Here is a 26566-nt window from a genome sequence, read left to right as displayed (position 1 = left end):
GGCAGGTTAGGCTCTAGTCTCTATAATGTACAACACAAAACACCACCGTCCGTTCACAGTCTCTCTAGAAGCAGCCGGCGGACAACACCATTTTACAAGCATTATTGTTTGTTTCGACCCTCTGTGTTTCTTCCGAGACTGACTGAGAACACGTCACATTTAACGGGAAAAATATCATTTTTGTTTGAATTTTGAGGATAACTCTCAACACCTGCCTTTGTTAGCAAGTTAGCCTCGCGGGTCCTTAAAGCCTCCTCATCCTTAATTCTCTCTCTCTGTTATATTCTGGTTTGTTTTGTTTTCTTTGACCCTTTATTCAGTCAAACAGCAGTTGTAGCTAAACCCGTGCTAACGGAGCAGCTCTTTGTTCGTGGCTCGGAAAAAACACACCAGCACCGCCGTGAGTACCTCATATTTACTAGAAAATTAAACAACAGTGTTTGTGTTTTATAGAATAACACGACTGTGGCTTGTTTTTCACAGTCTTGTATCTTTTGTATGTAGGCTATCATGTTGACTTTAATCCTAAGAATCATTTTAAGTTGGTTTCGTGGTTTAGTATAAATGCTCATCTTTTTATACCTTTTTTATTTTATTGTTTGAGTCTATCAGATAAACTGTCATGGGGTTGTTCTGGTTTTCTAAAAGCGAGTTAAATGTCTGTAACAGAAGAACATTTATCGTTACAGAACTGTCATTTATATTTCTCTAGATATTCTGTCACGTACAAATACTGTGTTTTTTCTTTTGCGTCTTCTGTTTCAGAAGTGCGTGCTTCCTCGACATGTCCGAGAATAACCTGGTATTATAGCACTCTGGATTATAAGTCAAGTCTAGTTATTGACAGCAAGCCTTCGTTTTCAATGTGTTTGAGAAGACAATGGAGAGTCGTACTAATTGAGAAAGCAGTGCACTCCATACACTTTATGGGCAGAATTTGCTTTGGCTTTTGTGGGCTCGTTACAGACGTGTCATTGTTCTTTGCTGATGTATTTAAACCTATGATTTAAACTCTCGGAGTCATTTGCATGGGCAGACCGAGCATCTGGTCCGACCCAATGTGGCCTTTGTCCCGTTCCCGTGCTGACGTCAGGATGTCAATCACACCCCCACCCCCCGTTTTTGGTACCAGCCGGTGCTGCTACATCTGAATTATTTATGAGAACAATCAATGGATTAACATGCGTTAATACAACATTTACTGTCACGCCATTGTTTCTGCTATCACATTGATGCATACTGCTGAAATGGGAAACTTACAGCTGTCTAATAAATTGTTTTGAAGCTTGGAAAACTACTTAGTTTTCTTGTATTTATTGGATAGAGAAACTGTACAAAATTGATTGCTGCATTTTAGGCCTGGCCTGTAAAAACTTGCACAGCACATTTTAATCTATTTAAATACTTTAAAAGGCTTACATCGCAAAGCCAAAATAATTATTAGTGATTTTTATGAATTGTCTAAAAAAATACTTAAATTTTACATAAACATTCATCTGAATTGTATATTTGTCTTTGTTTAAAATTGAGTTATTGTTTTTGTTTACAGTTAAATTTAAAATAAAATAAGTTTGAGATCAATAACTAAAGTGATCTGGGGTTTGTTTGTGGTTTAAACAATTTAAACTTTAGATTTGTGTACTTCACCATGGGTACTTTAGTAGGAGAACTTTGATGCAGAGGATGTTTTTGCAGTTAAACTGATCTTTCTGAATGCTGGCAATACAGTGGTGTTGTTTGTGGAGTAAAGTTACTGGTAAGAGAGAATATTGTTCCTTCTGAGTTTGTTTTGCCTTGATAAATTACCAGGGAGTCATTTCCTGTAGTCGTTTCACTGCTTTCCTTTAACAAGAGCAAAGGTTACCACCGGTCGACACTTTGTGCCTTGTATTTTTTTTGCTGTATTGGTGATTTGAGTATGTTGTTTGTCTTTGTGTACACGTCACCTTATGTAACGTGTATTACATGTATTCCCTCAAGCATGGTAGCTGCACTGACTCTGCTGTAGTGTAAAATGATCTCAGTCTGTATCACTTTCAGTGTCTTAGACTGCAGGTCTAGGATTCAGTTTTAGTCTGTGCATCTTATCCAGTACAGTGGCATTAACCGCAAAAAACTGTTCCTGGATCAGTGCTTTGATGGTGAGATACATGTGAGCCCTGATCTGTTTGCAGCAGATCAGATATCTGTGAAATCGGCTGATGTCTCTGTCAGTAAGCCTGAATTTATCCCAGAGATCATCGGAGCCACGTTGTCATTCTCTGATAAAGATGGATTTTTATTATGGTTCTTATTCTGATTCTGCTTTGCTCAACGTTAGTTTGCTGTCATTATGATGAATTTTCCTACATGTTTGAGAATAGACCTTGTAAGGCAATTCAACATAGTGTAATTAAATCCTAGTGCAGTGAATCTAACTAACTTCTTGTCACCAGTCTTTTTCAGTCATGAGAAACACTTTTTGTGGGTTTCACAAGTCTTTGTAGGTTGATGAAACAAGTCGCCCACTTTTGGCCAATCAGCGCATTTTATACGTTCCAGTGATGTATATTAGTTTGAAGAATAAGCACAGTGCTCTTTTGGAAATTGTGCCATATCTCTGCATTTAAATAGTGCCCCCGGAGACCTTCCCCATATTAACTGCTGATTGTTTTTATTTAAGTGAAATTGAGTTATTGACCTAAGTGCACAGTACAGAATCATCTAGATCTATGCAACTGTCGTGTGTTTGATCAGATTTTTTATTTCTCACAAAAGTAAAGATATACATTGTCCTTCAAAAGGGTCAGTAAGATTTTTTCTTTGAAGAAATCAATACTTTTATTCAACATGGACACATTATAAATGTATTAAAAGTGAAAGTAAAGACACTTAAAATGCAACTAAAGTTTTCTATTTATTAATGAATATTTCTGTTTTTTTTTTTTAAATAAATATTTCAAATTATGTTCATTTCAATTTTCTATTCATCACAAAATCCTGAAAAAGGGTATCAAGGTTTCCACAAAAATATTAAGCAGCACAACGTGTTCAACAATGCTAATAAATATTTCTTGAGCACCAGATCATCTTATCAGAATGATTTCTGAAGGATCATGTGACACTGAAGACTGGCATAATGGCTGCTGAAAATTCAGCTTTGCCATCATAGAAATAAATGACATTTTAAAATATATCAAAATAGAAAACCGAAATCAGTCATTTTAAGGTCTAATATTATTTCATAGTATTGCTGTTTTGCTGTATTTTTGTAAAAAAAGAAAACAAAAAAAAAACACCCTTTGTGAGCATAATATATGTATTCTGAAAAAATCAAATGGACCCCAAACCTTTGGAACAGTATTGTACTAGTGAACATACAACCATTATATTCTTTAACCACTACTGTCTTCTGGCCACTTTGTTGAGTCTACACACCAAAAAAAGTTTTTTAGGATGACGTATTGTGGAAACTAGGTCAGACAGTGGGCACCTCAGAGGAAAAGGAAACAGGAAGAACTCTCTCTTTTTCTCACATGCTTGTTTGTGCTGACAGACTACTTCAATCCTTTGAGTTTGTTTGTAGTTGCAACATCTGAAAACTAAGGAAATTATGTATATTATATTTTAAATGCCTAGGCTAGAGTTGTCTTACAGTAAACTAGGAAGTGGAGTTGACAGTAAAGACTTTTACATTGTTAGCAAAACAATCATGTGACACTGAAGACTGGAGTAATGGCTTCTGAAAATACAACCTTGTCAACACATGCAATATTTCACAATATTTATAGTTTAACTGAATTTTTGATTAAATAAATGCATCCTTGGTGAGACTTCTTTTTAAAAAAACATCAAAAATCTTGCAGACCCCAAACTTTGCAATAGTAGTCTGTGTGATGGTAGTCTTCACATCTAATCGGATTGTGTATGTATTTTGATTTACTTAATCTCCGCACCTGTGTATCTGTTGAAATTTCAGCATCTAATGTACCAAATTAAACCTGATTCTGATAATCTGTCCTGCTGACTCTCACTTTCTGCACGCTTTTTGCTCCAAGCAGCTAAAATCTGAGAGGTGTGTGAAAGACGAGACTGGCCATGTGACCTGAAGGACACACCAACCCCCATCTCAGGCCTCTGTTCCCCTCAACTTCCTTTGGGGAGAGCCAGAGCTGATCACTGCGGGCCGTAAATGAGTTATTGTCATGGAGACCAAGAGGTCAGCCTCTGCCAGTCAAAGCTGAAACGGGCAGAGGGATGAGCTCTGGCATACAGAGTATCTGGTGTTTGCGTCATTAAAAGGGATCCTTTCAAACTGCTCAAAAATAAATCTAAAAACCACCTGACTGTTGTTTAAGCTGTTTTTATTAGTGTTAGCAAATGGACTGCTCTGAAATATGACAGCCAAGAGCATCCCCCACCTTATTGGATCATTGGGATCATTTGACAGTTTCTGGGAAGATTGCATTGTGGACTTCTGGGTAGCAAGTGGTTCTTTAGATGTGTGTTTGGACGGCTAGCCTTTGTTTCAGACATGCACACATCGCCCCAAGTGCATGGAGACTCAATATCATGTGTGTTCCTCTGTCGTGTTTTAGTACATATGTGTGTGTGTCTGCATGGTTAGTTCATTGTCATCATCCAGTCTGTTTGTTTCTCTTAGGTTTCAGTGCTCATGTCATTGAATAATTAAAAAGCCCCTGAAATTGAAGCTCAGCCCGTCCCCTCCTCTCTCCTGTCCTCCCTCCATCTGTCTGTTCCACCCTCGTTTAAGAAAGCGAGCCGTTTCGCTGTCGTGTTCAGCTTGAGTGTTGTTTGTAACGGTTTCTCATTCTTAGATGGTTATCTTCAGTTTTATATTGCTTCCTATCTTTGCTTGTAGTTTACTTAACAGTGATTTCATATCATAAGTTTGAAGTGTGTAAAGAGTGCATATTTAGGGGTTGTATACACAGAATGTGTTTGCAGTCCATTATGCCACTTTTCCATTGTATTTCTGTGTAAACATGTTTGACTGCGTTCATGTTTTGTCTTTCGCAGTGCCTCTTGCATGACACTTCATTCTAACAATGCAGTGATCAAGGAAAAAGTTTGACTTTTAAAATCACATTAAAAATGTTTCTATCCCACTACCGTGTCTTACGTTTTAAATACAAAAACACATTGTGTGACTGGCCTGTTATTACATTAAAAAACACGAGATGTGAGCAGTAGCATGGGGAAAAAGTAGAACTTTATTTTGAAAGTAATTTTACTTTGAGTGCCACATTTTTAGAATGCAGTGTTATGTGCAAGTCACTGCAAAAGCTGCAAGCACAGTGGTTGAAGACATCTGTCAAGCACATGTTTACATAGGAAAAGTGATGGAAGAGTAGTTGACTCATTGTTCAAGCAACCCAACAATTAATCTGAAGTCTTAAAGTTATGGTCCATGCAAAACTGAAAATTTATTCCGCCTCATTTTGTCCCAAAACTGCATGACTGACTTTCTTCTGTGAAACATAAATAAGATATTTTGAGAAATGAATTTTTTTTTTTGTCAGTAAAATGTTCAATGATTCAGCTTCAATGATTCTTCTTCTTTTGTGTTCCATAAGTAGAATAGATCAAACAGGTTTGAAACTAATATGAGAGAAAATGATGACGATATTTTCATATTTGAGTGCACTATCCCTTTAAGGAAGCACTGTGTAATAGGTTGTTTCGAGTTCACCTGACCCCGATCTGATGTCTTTTAGCAGGAGGCATTAACAGAGTCATAATTTTGCATCTTTTAATGACAGTTTTGTGTGTCCCAAGCTGTTGTTGTGTTATGGTAAGATCAACAGTTTTGACTTGTAATGAAATGTACTAGCTATTGTTAATACAGATTTGCATTCACAATTGCATTATATTTCACTTTCTTTGGAGTCAGTCTGTCAAGTGTTCAATATAAATGTCTATTGAGAAGTTATTTTCAGTCAGTACATGAGATGCCTGAGAGCCATCTAAACTGCTATAATGGAACAGTTTAGTACTAAAGGACATTCCGTTTTGCCTCACTGTGCATACATGTGTTCCTGTGTGTGCACGGGAGGGTGGGGCATTGCAGAGGTCTCTTCCTTTGTGGTATAATCGGTACCAGATGGAGGGGTGGGTGTGTGTGTGTGTGTTAATGCACACCCCTCCTTTTCCTCACCTCACAAATTAAATCGAAACACACATTCAAAAAAAATCTTCGAGAGCTGGCTGGTGAAACTGTGGTCGTATTCTTGCTGACTTAATCATGTCACCTGACCTCTGGGACGCCCCATGCTCATTTTGCACTCAGTTTGTTAGTTGTTAAGCTTGAAGCTGAGTGCTTGTTTTTTGTTGATCCTCCATTAAGCGCAAACACAGACCAAGCTGAGACTTTATAAATGGGGTTTAAGTCAGATTCCATGTGCTCTTTGTTGCTCAAAGAAAGCCTAAAGCCAATTAGCCTGCTAGTTCAGTGCTGGGTGAATGAGCATGGTGTGTGTGTGTGTGTGTGTGTGTGTGTGTGTGTGTGTGTGTGAGTGATCCAAACGGTATTCTGGAGATTAACCAACCTCATGGAGCGTGTGTTAGTAAATGAATATGGTCGGGTTAATTCTGTTTTCACCTTTTAGAAACATTTTTTTAGACACTGACAGTTGATTGGCTAGTTCAGACTCATTGATCGTCACTTTCTCAGACATCAAGGTTTGTTTAAGATTAGCCACAGACCACAGACTTTGTTCCCATGAAGCTGATAACTGATAGTCTAATCTTTAATTTCTTCATCTTTCTCAACATCCTCTTTGTAACCTGGCGCTAATGAAAGACGCTTGTTGCATGCGGCTTACTGTATCGGTTCAGAAGTAGCACAGTGGTTTAATATTTTGTGTTTGTCTAAATTCTTTGATATGCACAAAACCCAATATGATTCAGTGTTCAGTGCTGCATGACCTGCAAAAGGACCACATTACAAAAAAAAGGCGCCCACTTGCATTTCCAAAGTGTTTATGTAGGGTCGGAAGTTGTCCCTTGCCCTAGAAAAAACTGTGGTTTTAAACATTTCACAGCAGCATGTAGGAAACGTTTGATGTTTCTCTCGCTGCTTCAAAGGCCTGTTGTTCCTAGCTGAAATTATTTCTCAAGCTTTGATTTTTGTTTTTCAGCAAGTCTAAAGGGTGACTTTAGGCCACTTTTTGTCAGTGCGTACGTGTCTGTATGGTAATTAAAGGCATAATTCAACTAAAAACTCAAATTCTGTCATTACGTTCTTACCCTTATGTCATTTCAAACTTTGACTTTCCTTCTATGTAACATAAAAGGAGATATTTTGAGAAATCTGTCAGTGTTTTCTTTTTTTCCACTGGTAACCAAAATTGTTTCTTTACCAACATTCTTCAAAATTATGTCTTTTGTGTTTTGCAGAAGAAGATAAGTCATACAGGTTTGGATGAGTGAATGCTGAAAGAATTTTCTTTTTTGGGTGAACTATCCCTGCAGGATGCTTTGTTTTTCACATCGACGCATATGGTGATTGTTGTGCATGTGTGCAGGCTCCTGGATATTTGATTCATCTCACCATATCTCTTCTTCACCATCATCTTTAGCTCAAAGTTATCATTGTGATGATGCTTTACTGTCCGTTGTGCATCTTTCTTCATCAACAGTGTTATTTTTATTTGAATAGTTTTCAGTATTAAATGGTGGGAAAGTGGTGATGTGGTAAAGGTCTGGTGTTTCCGCCCGGGTGGAGGTCACGTGCTTTCTTTCAGCGGATTTACGGTGATTGACCACATGTGCAGTCCAGTTTCTCATTAGTGGTGGAATGTTTTTGTAATGTGCTCATTAGGATCCTTTGTAGTTACTTGTAAAGTGATTAATAGAATTGTTCAGCTTGTTTAAATTTAGAGTGTTCCAAGACCTATATACCCATTTTAAAACTGCTTTGAACACTGCTCAACTGATCAAAATCAAGAACTAGAACTGTCTGTTTTATAATATTAATTATGATGTGCATTTTCTGTATTTTTTAGAATATATTTGTATTGTCTGACACTCAGTTAAAACTTAATAACACTGTTAAATGTAATCTTTAGCCAATCTCAAAATGACTATCCATTTTTTTCATACTATAAGTTAGGGCTGTGCGTTATTGAAGAAAAATGTGATATGCGATAACTCATTAAATAACGCGATATTCGATATGTAATACTGTAATGCTTAAAGTGCCACATGCTCAGATGAAACAGTTTTACTCCACTGCTGCTGAGTCAGTTCTGTGAACTTCTATAACTATCTTGTCATATGTATATGGTTATTTGTATGTATCTATGTATGTATTTATGTATCAAGAGCTCCTGTAAAATCACAACAAACTCCTTGTGTCTGCGCACACTTAAGTGGTGAATAAAGCTCATTCTGATTCTAATATAACTAGCATACATGTTTCACTTTTTTGTGCGAAGAAAGCACCCCTTCAACAACGTAGTGTTTTACTCTAGAATTACATAAAAATGTCATTTTAACATTAGTGTAATCATTTTTACATGAGTTTAGGAACTGAATAATAAAAAGGAAAAATACAACACTGCGTAGTATTTACTCTATGAATTAAATATGCGCTGATTCTTATTTAAGCTACAAAAGTTATTTAGGTAAGACCAGTGAGCGATTTTCTGTCTTTTTGTTCATGACCCCAAATATTGCAAGCTGCAGCAATATGCATATTGCGATATGTACATTTGCGATATTTCAGTAATTTTGATATATTGCACAGCCCTACTTGTACATAGGGATGCATCGATCCAATACTCTGTATCGACTCCGATACTGGCATTTACTGCCGGTTCAGGTATCAGTCAGATGAGACGATCCAAATCCGATATTGTGTGTGCTTATACTATTCTATGTTATTTTTAAACTCTACAAAAGGCACAAAACCATTATAAAGCACCATAATGTTTTCATGCACTATATTTCAAGTGTTCTGAAGCTGTTCTATAGTTCAGTGTGAGGTACAGATGAATATTGAAGGCGTTAAAGTCCCCATGAAATCAAAATTTTTTTTTGGGTGTTAGTATCAATATGTTAGTCTTAAGGTTATCTATAAGCCAGTGTGCTCCAAAACAGTGACAAAATTCAGATTTAGAAGATAAAAGCATTCAAAGCTTGCAGTTCGTCAACGATTTTTTTGATGTCATCTCATAATTCAGATTCTCATCAAATCTATAGTATTAGATAAAATATAGTATATATAAAATAGTATATATATAATACACACATACACACACATATATATATATATATATACATATATATATATATATATATATATATATATATATATATATATATATATATATATACATTTTTATTAACTTTATTTTTCATTCAAATTAAGTTGTCCATTGGTTTCAGAAGTATAGAAAGTATAGATTAAAAAAAATCTGGGATCGGATCGGTATCGGCAGATACTCAGCATTTTCAGTATCATTTTGCAGTTATCCTTTCCTGAGCTTTAAAAAAGCTTAAAATGTCACAAGGACTGGAAGTTTCCTTTGACATTGTTGTGTACAAACCCAGACAGCTTTAATTCGTCTGTGGTTGGCCATGCGTACGGGTGTTCAGCGGGTGCGTATCGCTCGTCTGCTCCCTCTGCTGTGAAGCAGCTGCACACCCAACATGCTCCACTTCAAACTCCCATCACCCACATGTGGTGCTCATGTATCCCACAGACCAGATGCCCATGCTGGATGCAGATGCGTCCCTCCCCTCTGGTTCCTAACTTCTCATTTCAACTTCCTTCTCTACTTTTGGATCTATTTTAGACCACAGATGCCACTGATACGTCTCCCTAATTTCTCGGTGGGGATGGTTTAAGCTTCCACATCCTACCCACACATGAAAGGAGTTTTCCTCACTGTTGGGCTATAATTCAGACCTCCCCTGACAGCAAAGTGATGCTAGAACCTACGTTCGTGATTCAGCTGGAGTCTTAAAATTCTCATTTTAATCACAGAGGTGGGAACTTTTTTCTCCAAGAACTCTTTTTGAATCTGAGTTTTTGGTGGTTTTGGTATATTGGAAATCCTATTTTTACTGTTTTAAATGTTTGGAAGTAACTTATTTGCTAATTATTTGATATTGATGGGTTTATGTGCTCTTTTTATTTTTATTTTTTTTTTTGGGTCAAACTGTGCTTGTATGTGTGAATGCAAGATTTGTATGGGAGTTGTCTGCGTTCATAGGTTGCTTCAGGCTGTGTACCTAAACACACACACATCTCTGAAGTCTGACTTGTTTCCAGTTATATGTCAGACAAAGGCATCAGTGTACCTAAACTGTGTATGAATTTGTAGAGGAATGGTAACGGCTCATCAAGTGTTTACAGTTCACACCAGTATTATGTTCTGGGATCTGTCACTTTTCTCACAATCTGAAACCATGTTCTCTGTGAAAAATTAAGAAAAGGAGGTTTCACACGTTCACTTGGTTGTATATTCAGACAGAGTTAGCAAAAAATCTAAATCAATTATCTTTTATAGAATATTGCAGTGTTTATTATAAGTGATTTATTCGTAAACATAAGCATCCCTTAACTCGCTTAGCAGTTAGCAAAATGAGAAATATCCAAATCAATACTTGGACAAAATCAAGGTCCCACACTACATTTTCTTTTTTTTTTTTTTGTCTAGAACACGAGCTAACTAGATTTTTACATTTTCTGAGTGGTGGTGCTGCAAGGTGTTGTGGGTGACTGCAAGCGTGTTGCAATGCAGGTCACAAGATGTTAAGATTTTTTTGTTGCTGCTAAGGTGTTCTGGGTCATTGTTGGAGCCTTGAAATAAAGTCGGATTCAGTTGTAAAATTGTTGGAGCTGCATGACTTGAGGTATCATTCATGTCCATAGCACAAACAGTGCAGGATGAGTTATCGTTAACTAAAACTATTAATATGTTTAAAAAATAGAAGTAAAGCTGAAATAAAGTAAAATATAAACAGAAGTTAAAATACTAAAATGAATAAACTGAAATAGAAATAAAAAACAAAAGCACATTAAAATGAATATAGAAATAAAAAACAAAAGCACATTAAAATGAATAAAAAAAACCTACATATATATATATATATGAATAAAAAAAACCTACATATATATATTTTAACCAATATATATCATAATAATAAATGCTAAAATATGACACTATAAAGTTTTAATAAGTGAAGCATGCATTAAATTGCATCAGGTGCCAACTGAATTCAGCTAATATCCCAGAGTAAGGTTGTGGAAATAAAGCCAAGCTGCCGTGGTTACTGGGCCTTAAGCCCAACCTAAGCCATAGTAATGCATCTCTGTGTCCGCTGAAGATTTATTGTGAGCTGGCTCCGCGCTTCTCACCAGCACTGAAACAAAAGCTGAACTATATTCAGTATTTTTGATTTGTGAAAAGCCGTGGGCTGAGCGTTGGTTGTTGACATCTCAACTTTGAAACAGTTCTAGTTTTGTGTGTGACTTTTTTTTCTGCTTTGTTGATCAGGAGTTTGCATGTCTCATTCTCAGTCACAGTCCTGTTCAGGTTTAACTCTAACTCAGTCTGTCTCGCTTCTCATGGTGTCGGGTTATTTTTCAGGTCATTACAGAGAGGGAGTGCGAGACAAATCAGGACAAAAACAGCAGGGGTGTGTGTGAAACAGGGTGTGCATCTGTGCTGTACTGTATTTTGGTCCAGTTACTGACTGTAAAATAGCTCTCTGTCTGAGCTAGTAACTGTGTGTGTGTGTGTGTGTGTGTGTGTGTGTGTGTGTGTGTGTGTGTGTGTATACATGTACAGCAAGGTTATTTAGCATTGTAAAGGTAAAACTATAACCATGTGAACCTTTATGTAACGGTCTCACGAAATAGAAACTCTTCTCTGTGGTAAGATGAGATGTGCTGATATAGAGAGATTGTTAGTTATTTTACTGACGATGTGAGGAGGTTTTGTGTATGAAACTGAGAGAGATGGGAAAAACTGAAATTTCAAAGAAATCTGCATGCATGAGTGATGCATATATCTGATGACCTTCTAAAAGACAATTTTTCCTCTTATCTTCTTTCCTTTTGTTTTCTCTATCCCACTTTGCATTACTCCAAATTATTTGAATGGTTCTAGAATGACCTGTTGTGTGAAATGATGATAAAGGATGTCATCGAGTGTGTTTTGCAGTGTAAATATAGTGAGCTGGTTTGTCCTGTTTTTATATTACTATATTTTCAGGCCTGATGCTAACCAACATACACTGTCACATACAATCAACTACTGATACAGGTTCTTATTCTTTCTTTAAAAAGGTTGGCTTGCGGTTTAAAGTTACATAACACTCTTTTCTGAAGTGTACTTTTGTAAGATGGTGTGTTGTAATGCACCTTTTAAGTTTTTAATTTCCTTTTGGCTCTTTAACCTTTCTCACTTTCTAATCTCTTATTCATACTCTCTCTCTCTCTCTCTCTCTCTCTCTCTCTCTCTCTCTCTCTGTTTTAGTATAAGGGTCGTGTGTAAACGGTGTGATATCTAATAACAGGGGTCCATTGTTCGCATGTCGCTAACTCAGTTAGCTGGATTTGATTGTTGACTAGACTACTTTGCATGATCTTGGATAGTTTGGTTCTTCGAAGCTCATCCCGGAGTTGCTGTCATAGTAACAGGTCCGCAAGCTTAAACCTGATCGGGAGCAGGCTTATTTCATGTAGATAGGATTAGATCTTTTTAAGCAGAATTGATACTTAAAATCTGTCCTCTACCACGACTACTTTATTACAAGAGCATCCTACTGATCCAGGGACAATAATTTAAAATAATAATAATAAAAAATTATTTAAAGATAATAATGTTATGTAGTCTTTAACACCGCCAGTTTTACTCACTGAATGATTTATTCGTCATAAAATAATTACTTCATAATTGTATTAGAGTCTTACACACATGCTATACAGATAATGTAGAGTGGTGCATTAATTTGAGTAATGACGGCTATTATGGGAGTGGCTTGATGGAATGCAGGAGATCCAGATAACATGATCTTGACCCTTAAGAAACTTTCATTAATGCTGTCACAAATCTGTCCAAATATAAAATTAAATGAATAGCTAATTACTACATTGAAATAAAAATGTAAAGCAAATCTAAATAATTGGGAATCATGTAAAAAAATGAAATAAAAGCAGTGCACATTTCATTCATCTATTATAACATTTATGTAGTTTTCACTTGGCTGTTTCCTTATAAATGTTCAGAAATTTGTCAAGTTTTTCGTCAGGTGTCTTTTTAAATTGTATGATGTCATTACGTTGCCGTCTTGCCACCAGCCAGTCACTGCATTGCTGATCGTGGTTTCGGGTATCGATACATAGCCCCTTTTAAACCAACCCATGAACGTGCAATTATCTCAGATAACTCAATCCAGCCATACTAATCATCAACAACAGGTGCGTTCAAAGAACCAAATTTGCCAGATCCTGATTAGCGCGATGATACCATCTTGGATGTGACATTTCATCTCGGATGTAATAAGTGACGTATGAAGAACTGACCCCTGGAAGAACTGCTGTTGTTATCATGGTACAATAGTGTGACAAATAGAGTCGTTCTGTGGTGAAGGAAGGGTTGGGAGTAGTGTTGCCACTAAAAACACCTCTTTTTTTTTCCTCTGTAACATCAGCACTGACTTCCTCTTTTCTCTCCATTTGCATACTCAGAATAAAGTTAGAAATTGTGCACATTGAAACATTTTACGTTTTTTGTAAGCTGTGTCATGTGAGATAAGAGCATAAGTCAACATGTCCATCTATTGCATGTTTACGTAGAAGAACAATGGAATAGCCTTACATTGGAAAAAAAAATGTTTTAAGTGAATGGCTGCTTAAAGAGTTAGTTCACCCAAAAATGAAAATTCTGTCATTTATTACTCACCCTTGTGTCTTTCTAAACCCGTAAGACCTTTGTTCATCTTTGGAACATAAATTAAGATATTTCAATGAAATCTGAGAGCTATCTGACCCTGTATAGAGAGCAACACAACTGAAATGTTCCCGGACCCAGAAACATACCACGACGCATCTGCATGCTTTCTCCTGAACATAAACAACGCAGATTACATTCTGGTGAAAGCACGCACATGCATCTTGGTACTCTGAAAAATGGCGCAAGATGGTAGCTTGGGGAGGAGAATTGTTAAATAAATTGTTATTTTTGTTTTCTTTGCACACAAAAAGTATTCTTGTAGCTTCGCAAAATTGAAGTTGAGCCACTGATGTCACATGAACTGTTTTATCGATGTCCTTGCTACATTTCTGGGTCTGGGAACATTTCAGTTGTGTTGCTCTCTATGCAGTGTTAGATAGCTCTCAGATTTCATCAAAAATATCTTAATTTGTGTTCCAAAGATGAACAAAGGTCTTTAAGGGTGAGTAATTATTGACTGAATTTTCATTTCATTTTGAACTAACTCTTTAATTGTCTTGAAAGTCTTTTTGCACTGTTATATGAGAAGTTAACAGCTAAGGCTAACACCTGTTAGCAGTTCATGTGCTGTGGATGTCATTTAGACCACTTGCTTTGATGGTTTTATCAGGATCGTGTGTATGGGGCAGGTGTTGATTTTGTATGGCTGTTAGGAATTTGAGTGCAGTTTATGCATGTGGCCTATTAACACTCATAACCCTTGTTAAAGTATTATAGAGGGACTGTATGGCCACATTCTCCACTACACCCTTAAAATAATTGACTCAGAAGTACAGCAGTTTACGCCCGTAGCAACAGTCTGGTATGTGGGACAGGGATCGCTGTGGGAGGCTGGAGCGAGGTGTGAATAAAGAAGACTGTCTGGACGGAGGGATGGATGGAAGAGGGTGTGAATCCCAAGAGTAGCTGGAGTCGCTATTTGGGGACGAAGATGGACAAGAAGAGACAGAGCTCTTGTATACAAGTTGGCACTGTTAAAGCCAACTTGGAAAAAACATGAACCCATGTAATTAATTTTCATCATCTTTTGAAAGATTTTGTAGAGCATATAATGGGAAAAGATTAATATGGAAACTAGGGCTGGGTGATGTGGCAAAAAATTTAAATCTTTTTTTTTTTTTTTTTTTTTTTTTTTTTTACATTTGACCGATTTTTGATTGGTAACTAGTCAACTTGAAAATGTAACTACAACATGAATCAAGTAACTTTTCTTTTTTAACCCTCTATTCCAAGTGAACCACACATGAAGTTGCATATATATTCAGAAATATCAAAAGTCAAGGTAATTCAAATTCAAAATGACTTAAGGTATAACACCAGTAGACTTATTAACCATAAATGTTCTGTAAAAACAATGAACAGCAGCTTTCAGACTGTCAATCTTATGCTAACATGAAATATCAGACATAGAGTAGTAGTTTTTTATTCGATTGCACTGCTTTTCCATTATTTTTTCTATGTAAACTTGGACACGTTTGACTGTTGCGCTCACGTCTCTTGCAATGTCTCATGCATGAAACGGCATTTTAAAAACGCAGAGCTCAAGTTAAAAGAAGTTCAGCTTTTTTCCTATTCCACTGCCCGTGTCGCATCTTTGTCAACAAAAGCGCATTCAGTGTGAATGGCACCTAGCGATATGAGCGCGTCACACGTGAGCGGTTAATCATGTGCGCTGACATGCGGTTGGATCTTTCTTTTCTCTGTTATATCATTGGCATATTGTCAAAGTGTCTAATTCTAACGTTTGATAATATTTCTATTCAAAATTGCGATTCCTCGATTCCTAAAAAAATACAATCGTAACAAAACATTAAAGTCGAATGAATCGATAAAATCAGAAAAATCGCCCAGCCCTAATGGAAACATTTTACTTAATACACAGTCTGCGTGCATGTTTTTCCAAAGAAATAAGTTTGTTTGTACTGTTTGTAATCTTTAATTAAAATAATAGATAGATAATCAGTAGCCAAATAGCTACTTAGGCATTGTTTTAGCAAATTCACATGTGTTCTGGCTTCACTGTAGTATGTAACCCTTTTCACCTACCAATCAATTCTTGATGTATAAAATCATATTCAGTCCTCCATTTTAATTTTATGTTTTATCATAATGTTGTTTCATTTTACCGTTTATAATTATTTGTTTTTATAATTTTGTTTTTAATTTTTTTTTGTATTTAGTTATTTTTCCCTTTTTTTCATTTTGTATCATTTAATAATTTTTTAACTTTATTTGTTTTGTTTTGTTTCATATTTATACTTGTTGACTAACATTTCATGTTGACTTTGAGTCACTGACAGGATGAGATATTTACCGGTTGTTGTACATGCTGTTCCAGATTTCAGAACATCACATCACTGATCGGATGGAACCTCCCTCAGTAACACACGCATACGCTGTCGGTTTGCTGTACTGTCTTTCCTGACACCAGTTCCACTGATCTCACATGGTCAGCAGTGCCTGACAGGAAACATCATTCTGAATTTTCAGGGACAAAGCTGTCAAATCATAGTTTAGAGTGAGGGTCGTGATAATCATGACTCGACTCTCCTGTTGAGTGAATTATTATACCTCCATACATGGTGTAATATGAAAATTTGGCCAGGTTTCACACGAAATGTCTCCCAGTGCACCCAGTAGGGTGGACCTAGACAGTCTTAATTCATACTGTCCGTTTTCTTTATAGGTAGTTGTGAGATTTTAAAATCCCTCTCACTTGAGGAAGAGAAAATTTATTATAGACTGAAACCGTTCTGACACGTACACAGGCGACACATTGTGATGCAGGAGCAATATGTGTTTCCTGTGTTTCTGTGTTGAAAAGGTAATTGTGCAAGATCACTTGTTTAGGTGTGTTTAACAGTGATTGGTGGGATATTTTGACCGGTTTTCTAGGTGTTAAACTGCATGGGTTTGTGTCTGTCTGAATGTTTGGGTCTTTCTTTATTTGCCCTTTAGATCTTGTTAGCAACTTTAATCTCATGTCTGAGAGCACAGACTGTACTGTAAGTCAGGTTACTATGAAGAAGACTGTGGAATATAGGCCACTTAACATCACTGAAGCAGTTTTAAGTGGTGCCTGGTGAAAATGTATAATTAATTCCTTAATTAATTTACTAACCTAAATGATATTCCAACTAAAAACATAACTAAAATAGGCATTTTACAGTCTTCTTACAAGTATTCTTTCTCTGTTTTTCTCAGTTGCAGTGATGATGAGGATGATAATGGTGATGAAGAGGAGACAGAGCTGAGAGCTGAGTGTGTGTGGTTGTGTTGGCTTCACACTGGGAGCAGGAAACCCCCCCCCTCCCCCACACACACTGCATCCATGTTCTCCCCCGACCAGGAAAACATCTCCACGTCGTCAACCAAAGTGCCAGTCAAATATGGAGAACTCATTGTGCTTGGGTAAGACCTTCTGGCCTTTGACCTTGGATCAGCAGGATCCATGAAATGGATTAGTTGACTTTCATTTGCAGAACAGACTTCTATGTGATTTCCTGCGCTATATCATCACATGACTCATTGGCGTCTAAATTAACTTTTTGTGTATTAACTTCTTTGATTAGATGTTCTCATGGATTGGATTGGATTCTCATCCTGAAGTGGATTTAGGGCTCATCTCTATTGTTGTGTTGGGTTACAGCTGATATAAGTGTTGTGTTACTGCTGAACTGCAGTTTTAGCTACCTTGTGAAATAAAACCAAAATCACAATATGACTTAGTGCTATTCATTAAATTTAATTAAATCAGATTTAATTAAAATATATGTACTGTGTTCTTAAACATGTTTAAAAACAAACCCTGTTTTGCAAAGGCTCAGTTTATAGTAAATGCACCTCCATATGGACTCTGAAAGTTTCTGAAAGTTTAATTGTACATAAAAGTTTGATTGTTTTGCATTTGAAAATGAAGGAATGGAGATGGCCTTAAATCTTAGTGTAATTTAAAAAAAAAAAAAATAGAAATAAAATGACTTTTTATTTTACAGTGAAATATATCTACATTGATTAATTTGTTAATATTTAGTATATATGTTCCCCTCCCTCTATCTGTTGTTCCCAGAGTGTTTTCTGAAGGAATGCAGTAGGAGATTAGAAAATGCTGCTGCGGAAATACCCCGCTCGCTGTGCACATACATCATGTCCATGAAATTCCCTTTCCGTGCTGACTCACTGTTTGTTATTGTTGTTTTTCCCCTCCATACATCAGTTCTTGAGATCATCATAGAAAGTCTTGCTGTAAGGGTTATTAGGCTTAACTCAAGCTGAATATGTCACCTGGTGGGAAACTCCAGATGTCTTAATTGCATTGTTCTGATCTCCATATAAAAGAGCGTGTAGTTTTATAAGGAACGCCTCAAGAGAAACAAGCACAATTGTTCAGCTTGTTTAGCTTGTTTATAGAGTACATTGCGATAATGTGGGATTGCCAAAATATGTAGAGAATGCACTCAACAGCGTCAATGCATGCCTTCAGTGAACTCATGTTAAATCAATCAGAGTTTCAATAAAGTCCATTGCTGAGCATCTAAAGCCCAAACCCACACAATACCTAATGCACAATGTTGAACTACACTGCAGCCTCTGTGTCTGTGAAGAACACTTCGGTAGTGAGTAACTGGGTGGAGGACGGAGGAAACCTCCACAGAGGAAACCACAAGACATAGCAGGTGTAGTGTTCATAGTGTTCAGTGTTTATGTAGTGTACACAGGCTTCAGACTGCTCACAAAGCTGATTTGTTTTTCAAATGCTGCTTAAATCTTCAGTACTAAATGTTCACGTGGCCATTTTGTAAGTCATAATATCAGATCCATTTGTTCAGATCTGGTTTATGTTCATTGTTTTTTTTAATAATGGTAATGGACAGCATTACAGCATGAGACAGTAGGTGATGTTGTGGAACATAAGGATGGCAAACTGAAGAGGATGGCTCTGGTGCACACGAGAGAAGATACACTATCGTTCAAAAGTTTGGTGTCTGTGAGATCCTAAAAACGTATCACAGTTTCCACAAAGATGTTAAGCAGCACATTAATAAAAATAAATTCCTTTCTCATTTCACCAAATCAGCATATTACAATGATTTCTGAAGGATTATGTGATGCTGAAGTCTGGAGTAATGACTGCTGAAAGATGAACACGTATATTTTATTACATTTTTTCAATGTTTCAAAATTAAATATTTTTTTTTGTTTTACAATGCAATTTTAAATTATATTATATGTCATATATATATATATATATATATATATATATATTTTATTTTTTTTGTTATCAAATCTTGGTAAGCATAAGAAACTTTTTAAAAAATCTTAAAGATCCCAAACATTTGAGTCAGTTTTACTACATTACAAATAAAAATAGGCGTTTTCACAAATAATGTGTCAAAAGCTGCTTGTTCACCGTTCAGTATATACAGTAGTGAATGCCACGTGTGCATTAATGAGTGACCAGTCAGTTGTGGACAATGCTGCACTCGTGTATGATGTTACATGTCACATCCTCAATTACAAAAGTAACTACTTGACACATTTTCATAAATCAGATTTGAATTGACTTTCAGACCACATATGAATGTGGGAATGCCAAATTGACGTGCCAAAGTGACGTGGTGGTTGTTACTAACCCTACTCATCATGGTAATCCTGTCTCTGTGGATACTGACCACCTGCACGTGATTGCCCTGTTCATATTAGGCTCCATGAAAAAAGATGATGACATTACAAGTTATCAGCTCTTAACCGTAGAAACTTGCCATTGGTTTGTGTCAGGTTCCATATGTCATCTCACTGAAATATGTTATAAAGAGTTGATCATGAACTTTGTGTCTCTGGGATGGTTTTGTGTGGAATTTGGTTTAGGTTAGGTTTTGGTTCCAGATAACAACCTAAATGACTGTCTGCATTTCCTTAGAAAAGCTTTGGATCGAATATCTACCATACTGGCTTTGTTTTTGTGTGCTTTTGTAAGCATTTCTGTCTGTTGTTTTCACCACCTGTTGCCTGCGGCTAAATTGGTGGTGGAGTAAGTGTTGAGTGCAGGTGTTTTCAGTTAAATTTCTCTCACTCTCTTTCTGCAGGTATAATGGCTCTCTACCCAACGGGGACCGCGGCAGAAGGAAGAGCAGGTTTGCACTCTTCAAAAGACCCAAATCCAACGGCGTCAAACCCAGCACTGTACACGTAGCCTGCACTCCTCAGGCTGCCAAGGTATACACACACCCTCCACGTAGGCATTACACAGGACTATCTTAAGAGAACCAGCAGTTACAGTGTCATTTTTGGTTCTGGGGAAATTTTGAGTTAAAAAACTAGGTGGGTTTGAGCTTGAATGGAACGGGGTGTGTCCATTCACACATCTGGATTCTGTTGAGCTTATGAAGGATCTCTCTGTGGCTCCTTCGCAAACATTCACAAACAGCTTTTGGCCTGATTCCACAATGTGTTAGACTCGATTGTGCTGCCCATAACTAACTTTTGCTGGCCAAATGAATTTTTTTTCCCCACATGTGCAAATAAGTGTGTATGTGTATATATATATATATGTATGTATGTGTGTGTGTGTGTGTATGTGTGTGTATATATATATATATGTATATGTTATATATATATATATATATATATATATGTATATGTATATATATATATAATATATATATATATAAATATAAATATAAATATATAAATATATGTATTCATTTCATTTTTAAGTTGTATTTAACTTATTTTTATAATAATAATAATAGTACTTATTTACATTGAGCATTAATAATAGTAATTATTTAAATTAGTGATATTTTTTGCTGATAGATTTAAGTGTGTTTGTTTTAATTATTTTTTTATCTTATTTTATTTTTAGTTGGTGGTTAAGTGGTGATACACATGTGGTCAGAATTGTTGGAACCCTTGGTAAATATGATCAAAGAAGGATGTGAAAATAAATCTGCATTGTTAATCATTTTGATCTTTTATTTTAAAAATTCACATAAATCTAACCTTTCATTGGAAAATTACATAATGAAATAAATGTTTTTTCTTAAATACACGTTGGACACAATAACTGGTACCCCTAGAAATTCTTATTTGTAAAATATATCTGGTATACATTCCCATTCATATTCACAATTTTGAGCCTACCAGGGTGATTAGGAACATTAGGTTAGATGAAATTGGTTGCTGTTTCTTAGTGTTTTAAAGAAATATAAATATAAGGGCCAAATTCACAATTAATAACCCATCACAATAAGAAAAACCAAATAAAATATTTCTGATGTGCTGCAAAAGATAATTGAGCTTCACAAATTATAAAGTGGCTTTAAGAAAAGAGCTAGAGCAGCATTTCCACCATCAGGGCGATAATTAAGAAGTTCCAATCAACAGAAAATGTATGAATCTGCCTGGAAGAGGACGTGTGTCTATATCGTCCTAATGTGCGGTGAGAAGGAGAATTTGAGTGGACAAAGACTCTTTAAGGATAACAGCTGGAGAATTGTTGAGTTTCGGGATCAGAAAACCTTAAAAAAACAGCACCTACATCACCACGTGTTGTTCGGGAGGGCTTCAAGAAAAAAATCAAGAAAAGAAAATGCTTTCACCAAAAAAACCTGTAGCATATTCAGGTGTCAGACACGACTGGAAGTTCAAACGGGACTGGTTTATATGTTGTGATGTTAGTAAATGTTTTGCTTTTTTGGAAGTTCTTATCACGGTAGGTTTGGTGAACACAGGGATAAAAAGTACTCCATGTGAACAATGAAATATACTGCTGTATTTTTAATGTTGAGGGCCTATATTTCTGCTGGATGACCTGGACATCTTGTTTAGATGCATGGCATCACTGATTCTATCAAATACCAACAGATAAAAAAAAATCAAAAAGTGACTGACTCTGTTAGAAATCTTATAATGGGCCATGTTTGGATCTTCCAACCTGACAATAATCTAAAAACAACTCTTAAAAACTACACAAAAATGGGTCACTGGGCACAAAACCAGGCTTCTGCTATGGCCATTCCAGTTCCATGACCTGCACCTTATAGAAAATAAGTGGGGTGAACTGAAGAGGAGATTTTTAAAATAAAAGATCAAAAGGATTAACAATGCAGATTTATTTTCATAGCCTTCTTTGATCATATTTACCAAGGGTACCAACAATTCTGACCGCGTGTGTATCTTGGGCATATTTATCTTGACTTTTCAGCGTGTTATTTTAACATCTCTCTTTCTTTTTTTTTTAGGCCATAAGTAACAAGGATCAGCACAGTATTTCCTACACGTTGTCCCGTGTACAGACAGTGGTGGTGGAGTACACTCAAGACAGCAATACAGACATGTTTCAGGTAGCACCTTAATGCTGACTCAGCTGTGCTGTCCTTTAGGACTTCTTCTTGGACCGTTCAAAAGTGTCCATTAATCTCACTACTCAAAGTGTCAGCCTGAAATAATGCTGTCACTAGGCAGAAACAAGGTGGCACTAGCATCTAATTTGATTATGTATTTCCTTCACTGTTTCTATAATTGTGTACTGGGATGCAATCTTACAAATTTCTCTGCAGTGTTTGATGTTTCATCTCTTTCTGCATCTCAGATTGGCCGCTCAACTGAGAGTCCTATAGATTTTGTGGTGACCGACACGGTTCCCGGGAGTCAGAGCAACTCTGACACTCAGTCAGTTCAGAGCACCATATCTCGCTTCGCATGCCGGATCATGTGTCAGCGAACACCCCCTTATACCGCCCGCATCTATGCCGCCGGATTCGACTCCTCCAAGAACATCTTCCTAGGGGTGAGATGGCGAGAACATGTGACTTCATCTTATATAAAGGCAGTGGGTGATTTGACCTGAGAAACTAGCACAGCTCTTGAGAACCATAAACAAGGCCAAATATGTCCAAATCTATAATGACAACAGATCTGGAATACAGAAAGATTTCCTCTTTTAGAATAAATTGAATGTTGTATTATCTACCTAAAACAGTGATGTCAACATTTATTCATAGTCCTGAGCGCTAACCCTTTAATTATTCAAATAAAATGCTAATGTTTTTTGGCTCACAGGAGAAAGCAGCAAAGTGGAAGACATCGGATGGACAGATGGACGGTCTGACTACTAACGGCGTGTTGGTAATGCATCCTCGCCTTGGTTTCACAGAGGACTCCAAACCTGGTGTGTGGAGAGAGATTTCTGTGTGTGGAAACGTGTTCACCCTGAGAGAGACACGCTCTGCTCAGCAGCGAGGGAAAATGGTCAGTTCTCTGATGTTACAAATATATAAATATACATATTCTAACACAAGGACTTTTTAATATATATATTCAACCAGAAATTATTTTTATATTACATAACTATGAAGAATTGCCTATTTTTGAAAATCCATTCAGTTAGAGTGGGTTTCTTTAGATGTCATGACGCCCAGACTTATTACAGACACATACGGTTTAAATCAAAAGGTCATAAATATCAGCTAGTGTTCATGAAGCAGCATTTGTGGAAGCTGTAATACAATGTCAGATGGGATTCTGAAATTGAACCTTTGTTAAACAGTCATATGGCTCCCTGCAAGACGGGACGTTGGGGCATTCTGGTGCCGCTGACTGGTTGCTCTGGGACGCTGTTGCCAGAGTAACGGCCCAGGCGAGACAGCTTTGCCCTGTCCGGTGTAACACAAAGCTGTAAGATGATCTGGAGTTGATCTGTTAAGTGCGTCAGACAGGAGGTCCAATGAGAACTGCTCTCAACACTTTCCTCCTGTGCTCATAACAAGTCATTATCTTTAGTGGGTGTCTGGACAAATATAGGCCTGTAAAGATTCCTAGATATGCATGAGCCGTGATGTGTTTGGCCACATTTATGCTGCTTATGTATTCTTGTTGCACAACTCAAACACTCTCTCTGATACGCATGCACTCACAGTCCAGAGGCTCAGAGGCGCCCCATTAATCTGGGTTGTCACAGGCAGAACAAACACACTCCTGATTGCTGTTCATGTCCCGCTCCTGAGGAGTCCTGCTGATGGCTCAATGCTGGCTAAACATGGATCTAATGTTGCCTCAGTGCTGGGCAAACACTGCTTGACTGTGATGGTGTAGAGACGTTCGGCTTTACTGGCTCAGAACAGATCAAGTTAAAGCCCAACTGTTTAGTCTCTGGCCTGATGCTGATGAAACAGTCAAGTAGTTCAGAAGCTGGGATATTACATTTTGTCAGTGGGCACTTTTAGTGTTTAACACATGCCACCAGTGTGCACCACTAGATATAATTTTACCATTCAATTCTCAAGGCAGCAGATTCTAGTGAATTTATTTATTTTTTTATTTACATTGCCAATATAAGTTATAGATGCATTACTGTGCAAAAGTTTTTTCTTTTTAAGAAATTAATACTATTATTGAGCAATAATGCATTAAATTGATAAAAAATGACAGTAAATAATTTGTACATTATTAAAAGATTTCAAATAAATGCTGTTCTTTTGAATTTTTAAGTTTATCAAAGAATACTGAGAAAAATCTAGCACCGTTTCCAAAACATATTAGGCAGAACAACTGTTTTTAACTGTTAAAATAATGCCATATCAGCATATTAGAATGATTTCTGAAGGATCATGTGACATAATAGAAATTTATTATAAATTATTTTAACTTGTTATAATATTTATTTTTCAAATGTTACAGAATTTTTTGATCAACTTTTGAGATTACTGTTCTTGCCAATTCCTAAACTAGTGAAATATGAAATTGTTAATATTAAATATGTTTATTAAACAAAACAACATTTAAGCATTTATAATTGCAATTAAAAAAAATTTAATTATTAAATGATATTATTAATTGTTTTGTTAAACTCGTTGTTTATTGCTATTATAATTATTAATGTATTGTTTATTTTTTGTCATTTCTATTATTTCTTTTATGTGCTCATATGTATACATTACATGATATTCAAGATAACCCTGTATATAGAACGTTATGGGATCTTTAAATGTTGAAGGCAAAGAAAACAGTGATCCAGCATACACACACCCCTATGCATGCATGCTTGCTCACTCAAATACAGTGTTGTATTTGCTCTTGCACTTAGTAACCTTCACATAACACAGCTCAGACACAGACACTGTGCAATTCACACACAGTGTCCTTACAATTGTGTGTGTGTGAGAGAGAGAGAGAGAGAGAGAAAATGCAGTATGGTGAAGGTCAAACTAAAGTCTGATCAAAATATGTCAAGCATGAATTGTATCCTTACAGGGTGAATGCATGAATCATAGGGTGTGTGTGTTCTGCACATTTATGTCTGTGTGCATTGCATACTCACTAAAGACAGATGTCTTAAGCAGTAAATGGTTATATTATTATAATTTTTGACTCTTTATAATGAATGAATCATTACTATACAGCGAGTGTTGGAGCTTTACTGCCCCCTGCAGGCAAATGTTCATCTACTGATAAAATCTGCCTTTGTTTTGATTTAATCATGCTTCATTTGTGTTAAAAGCGTGAATATTAACTCTATTTGTAATTAAGTCCTCCTCTCTTTCTCTCTGTAGGTGGAGAATGAGACTCAAGAGTTAGTGGACGGGTCTCTGATTGATCTCTGCGGAGCGACTCTATTGTGGCGTACAGCTGAAGGGCTTTCCCGCACTCCCACCGTCAAACACCTGGAGGCGCTCCGGCAAGAGCTGAACGCCGCTCGTCCCCAGTGTCCTGTGGGTTTCAACACCCTCGCCTTCCCCAGCATGCGGCGGAAGGACATCGTGGACGAGAAGCAACCCTGGGTCTACCTAAACTGCGGTCACGTTCACGGCTACCACAACTGGGGCAACCGCGATGCAGAGCGAGATGGAAGGGAAGGCCGTGAGCGGGAATGTCCCATGTGCCGCGCTCGTGGGCCGTACGTGCCACTGTGGCTGGGCTGCGAGGCAGGGTTTTATCTGGATGCGGCCCCTCCTACTCACGCATTCAGTCCTTGCGGCCACGTGTGCTCAGAAAAAACAGCAGCATATTGGAGTCAAATCCCTCTTCCTCACGGAACGCACACCTTCCACGCCGCCTGTCCTTTCTGCGCCCAGCAGCTCAGCGGCGAGCAGGGATTCATCAGACTGATCTTCCAGGGGCCTGTGGACTAAACACACCTGCCTATGACCGTTTACCCCAGGAACCCAAATTGACAAACATTAGTCAAGCATTTCTTTGTTTTTCCTAGAATTTGATTTTATAAAGATGACATTTTCTGCGCTCTCAGACTGTTTTTTTCCTCCCTTTCTGGTTTGTAAGTGACCTTTATACTGCTTTTTCAAATACAGAGAAAAAACTAAAATATATATTTTCAAATAAAATTATTATAAAAGCAAAAAAAACAAAACAAACAATATTAAAAAAGGAATAGACATCTGCAGAACAGAAGAGCACATGCACACCCACATTTGAGCATTCTGATCGGGTGGCTCTGCTCGTCATTTGTAGCGGTGGGTGTGGTCGTTACAGATGGTGACGTGTACAGTGTTTATTTGCTAATTAACAGTAATACTCAGCATTAGAGAGGCAATACACCATCCATGTATGTTTATGATGAGGTTACAGAAGAGTCTGTA

The 26566-nt window shown here is 36.9% G+C and overlaps 1 protein-coding gene across 1 annotated transcript; it reads left to right on the top strand.

Moving 5' to 3' along the window:
- Positions 1–26210, top strand: LOC109108183 (E3 ubiquitin-protein ligase pellino homolog 1). Its single transcript, XM_042742273.1, has 7 exons — positions 1–400; positions 17175–17381; positions 20057–20186; positions 22214–22315; positions 22564–22761; positions 23034–23222; positions 25523–26210. Exons 2-7 carry the CDS (start codon positions 17302–17304, stop codon positions 26099–26101), a joined length of 1278 nt encoding a protein of 425 aa, XP_042598207.1. The 5' UTR covers positions 1–400; positions 17175–17301; the 3' UTR covers positions 26102–26210.
- Positions 26211–26566: the final 356 nt, after the last annotated feature.

Source organism: Cyprinus carpio, chromosome B17 (genome assembly GCF_018340385.1).
Source record: "Cyprinus carpio isolate SPL01 chromosome B17, ASM1834038v1, whole genome shotgun sequence".
Taxonomy (NCBI): Eukaryota; Metazoa; Chordata; class Actinopteri; order Cypriniformes; family Cyprinidae; genus Cyprinus; species Cyprinus carpio.
This window is presented reverse-complemented; position numbering and strand designations above follow the sequence as displayed.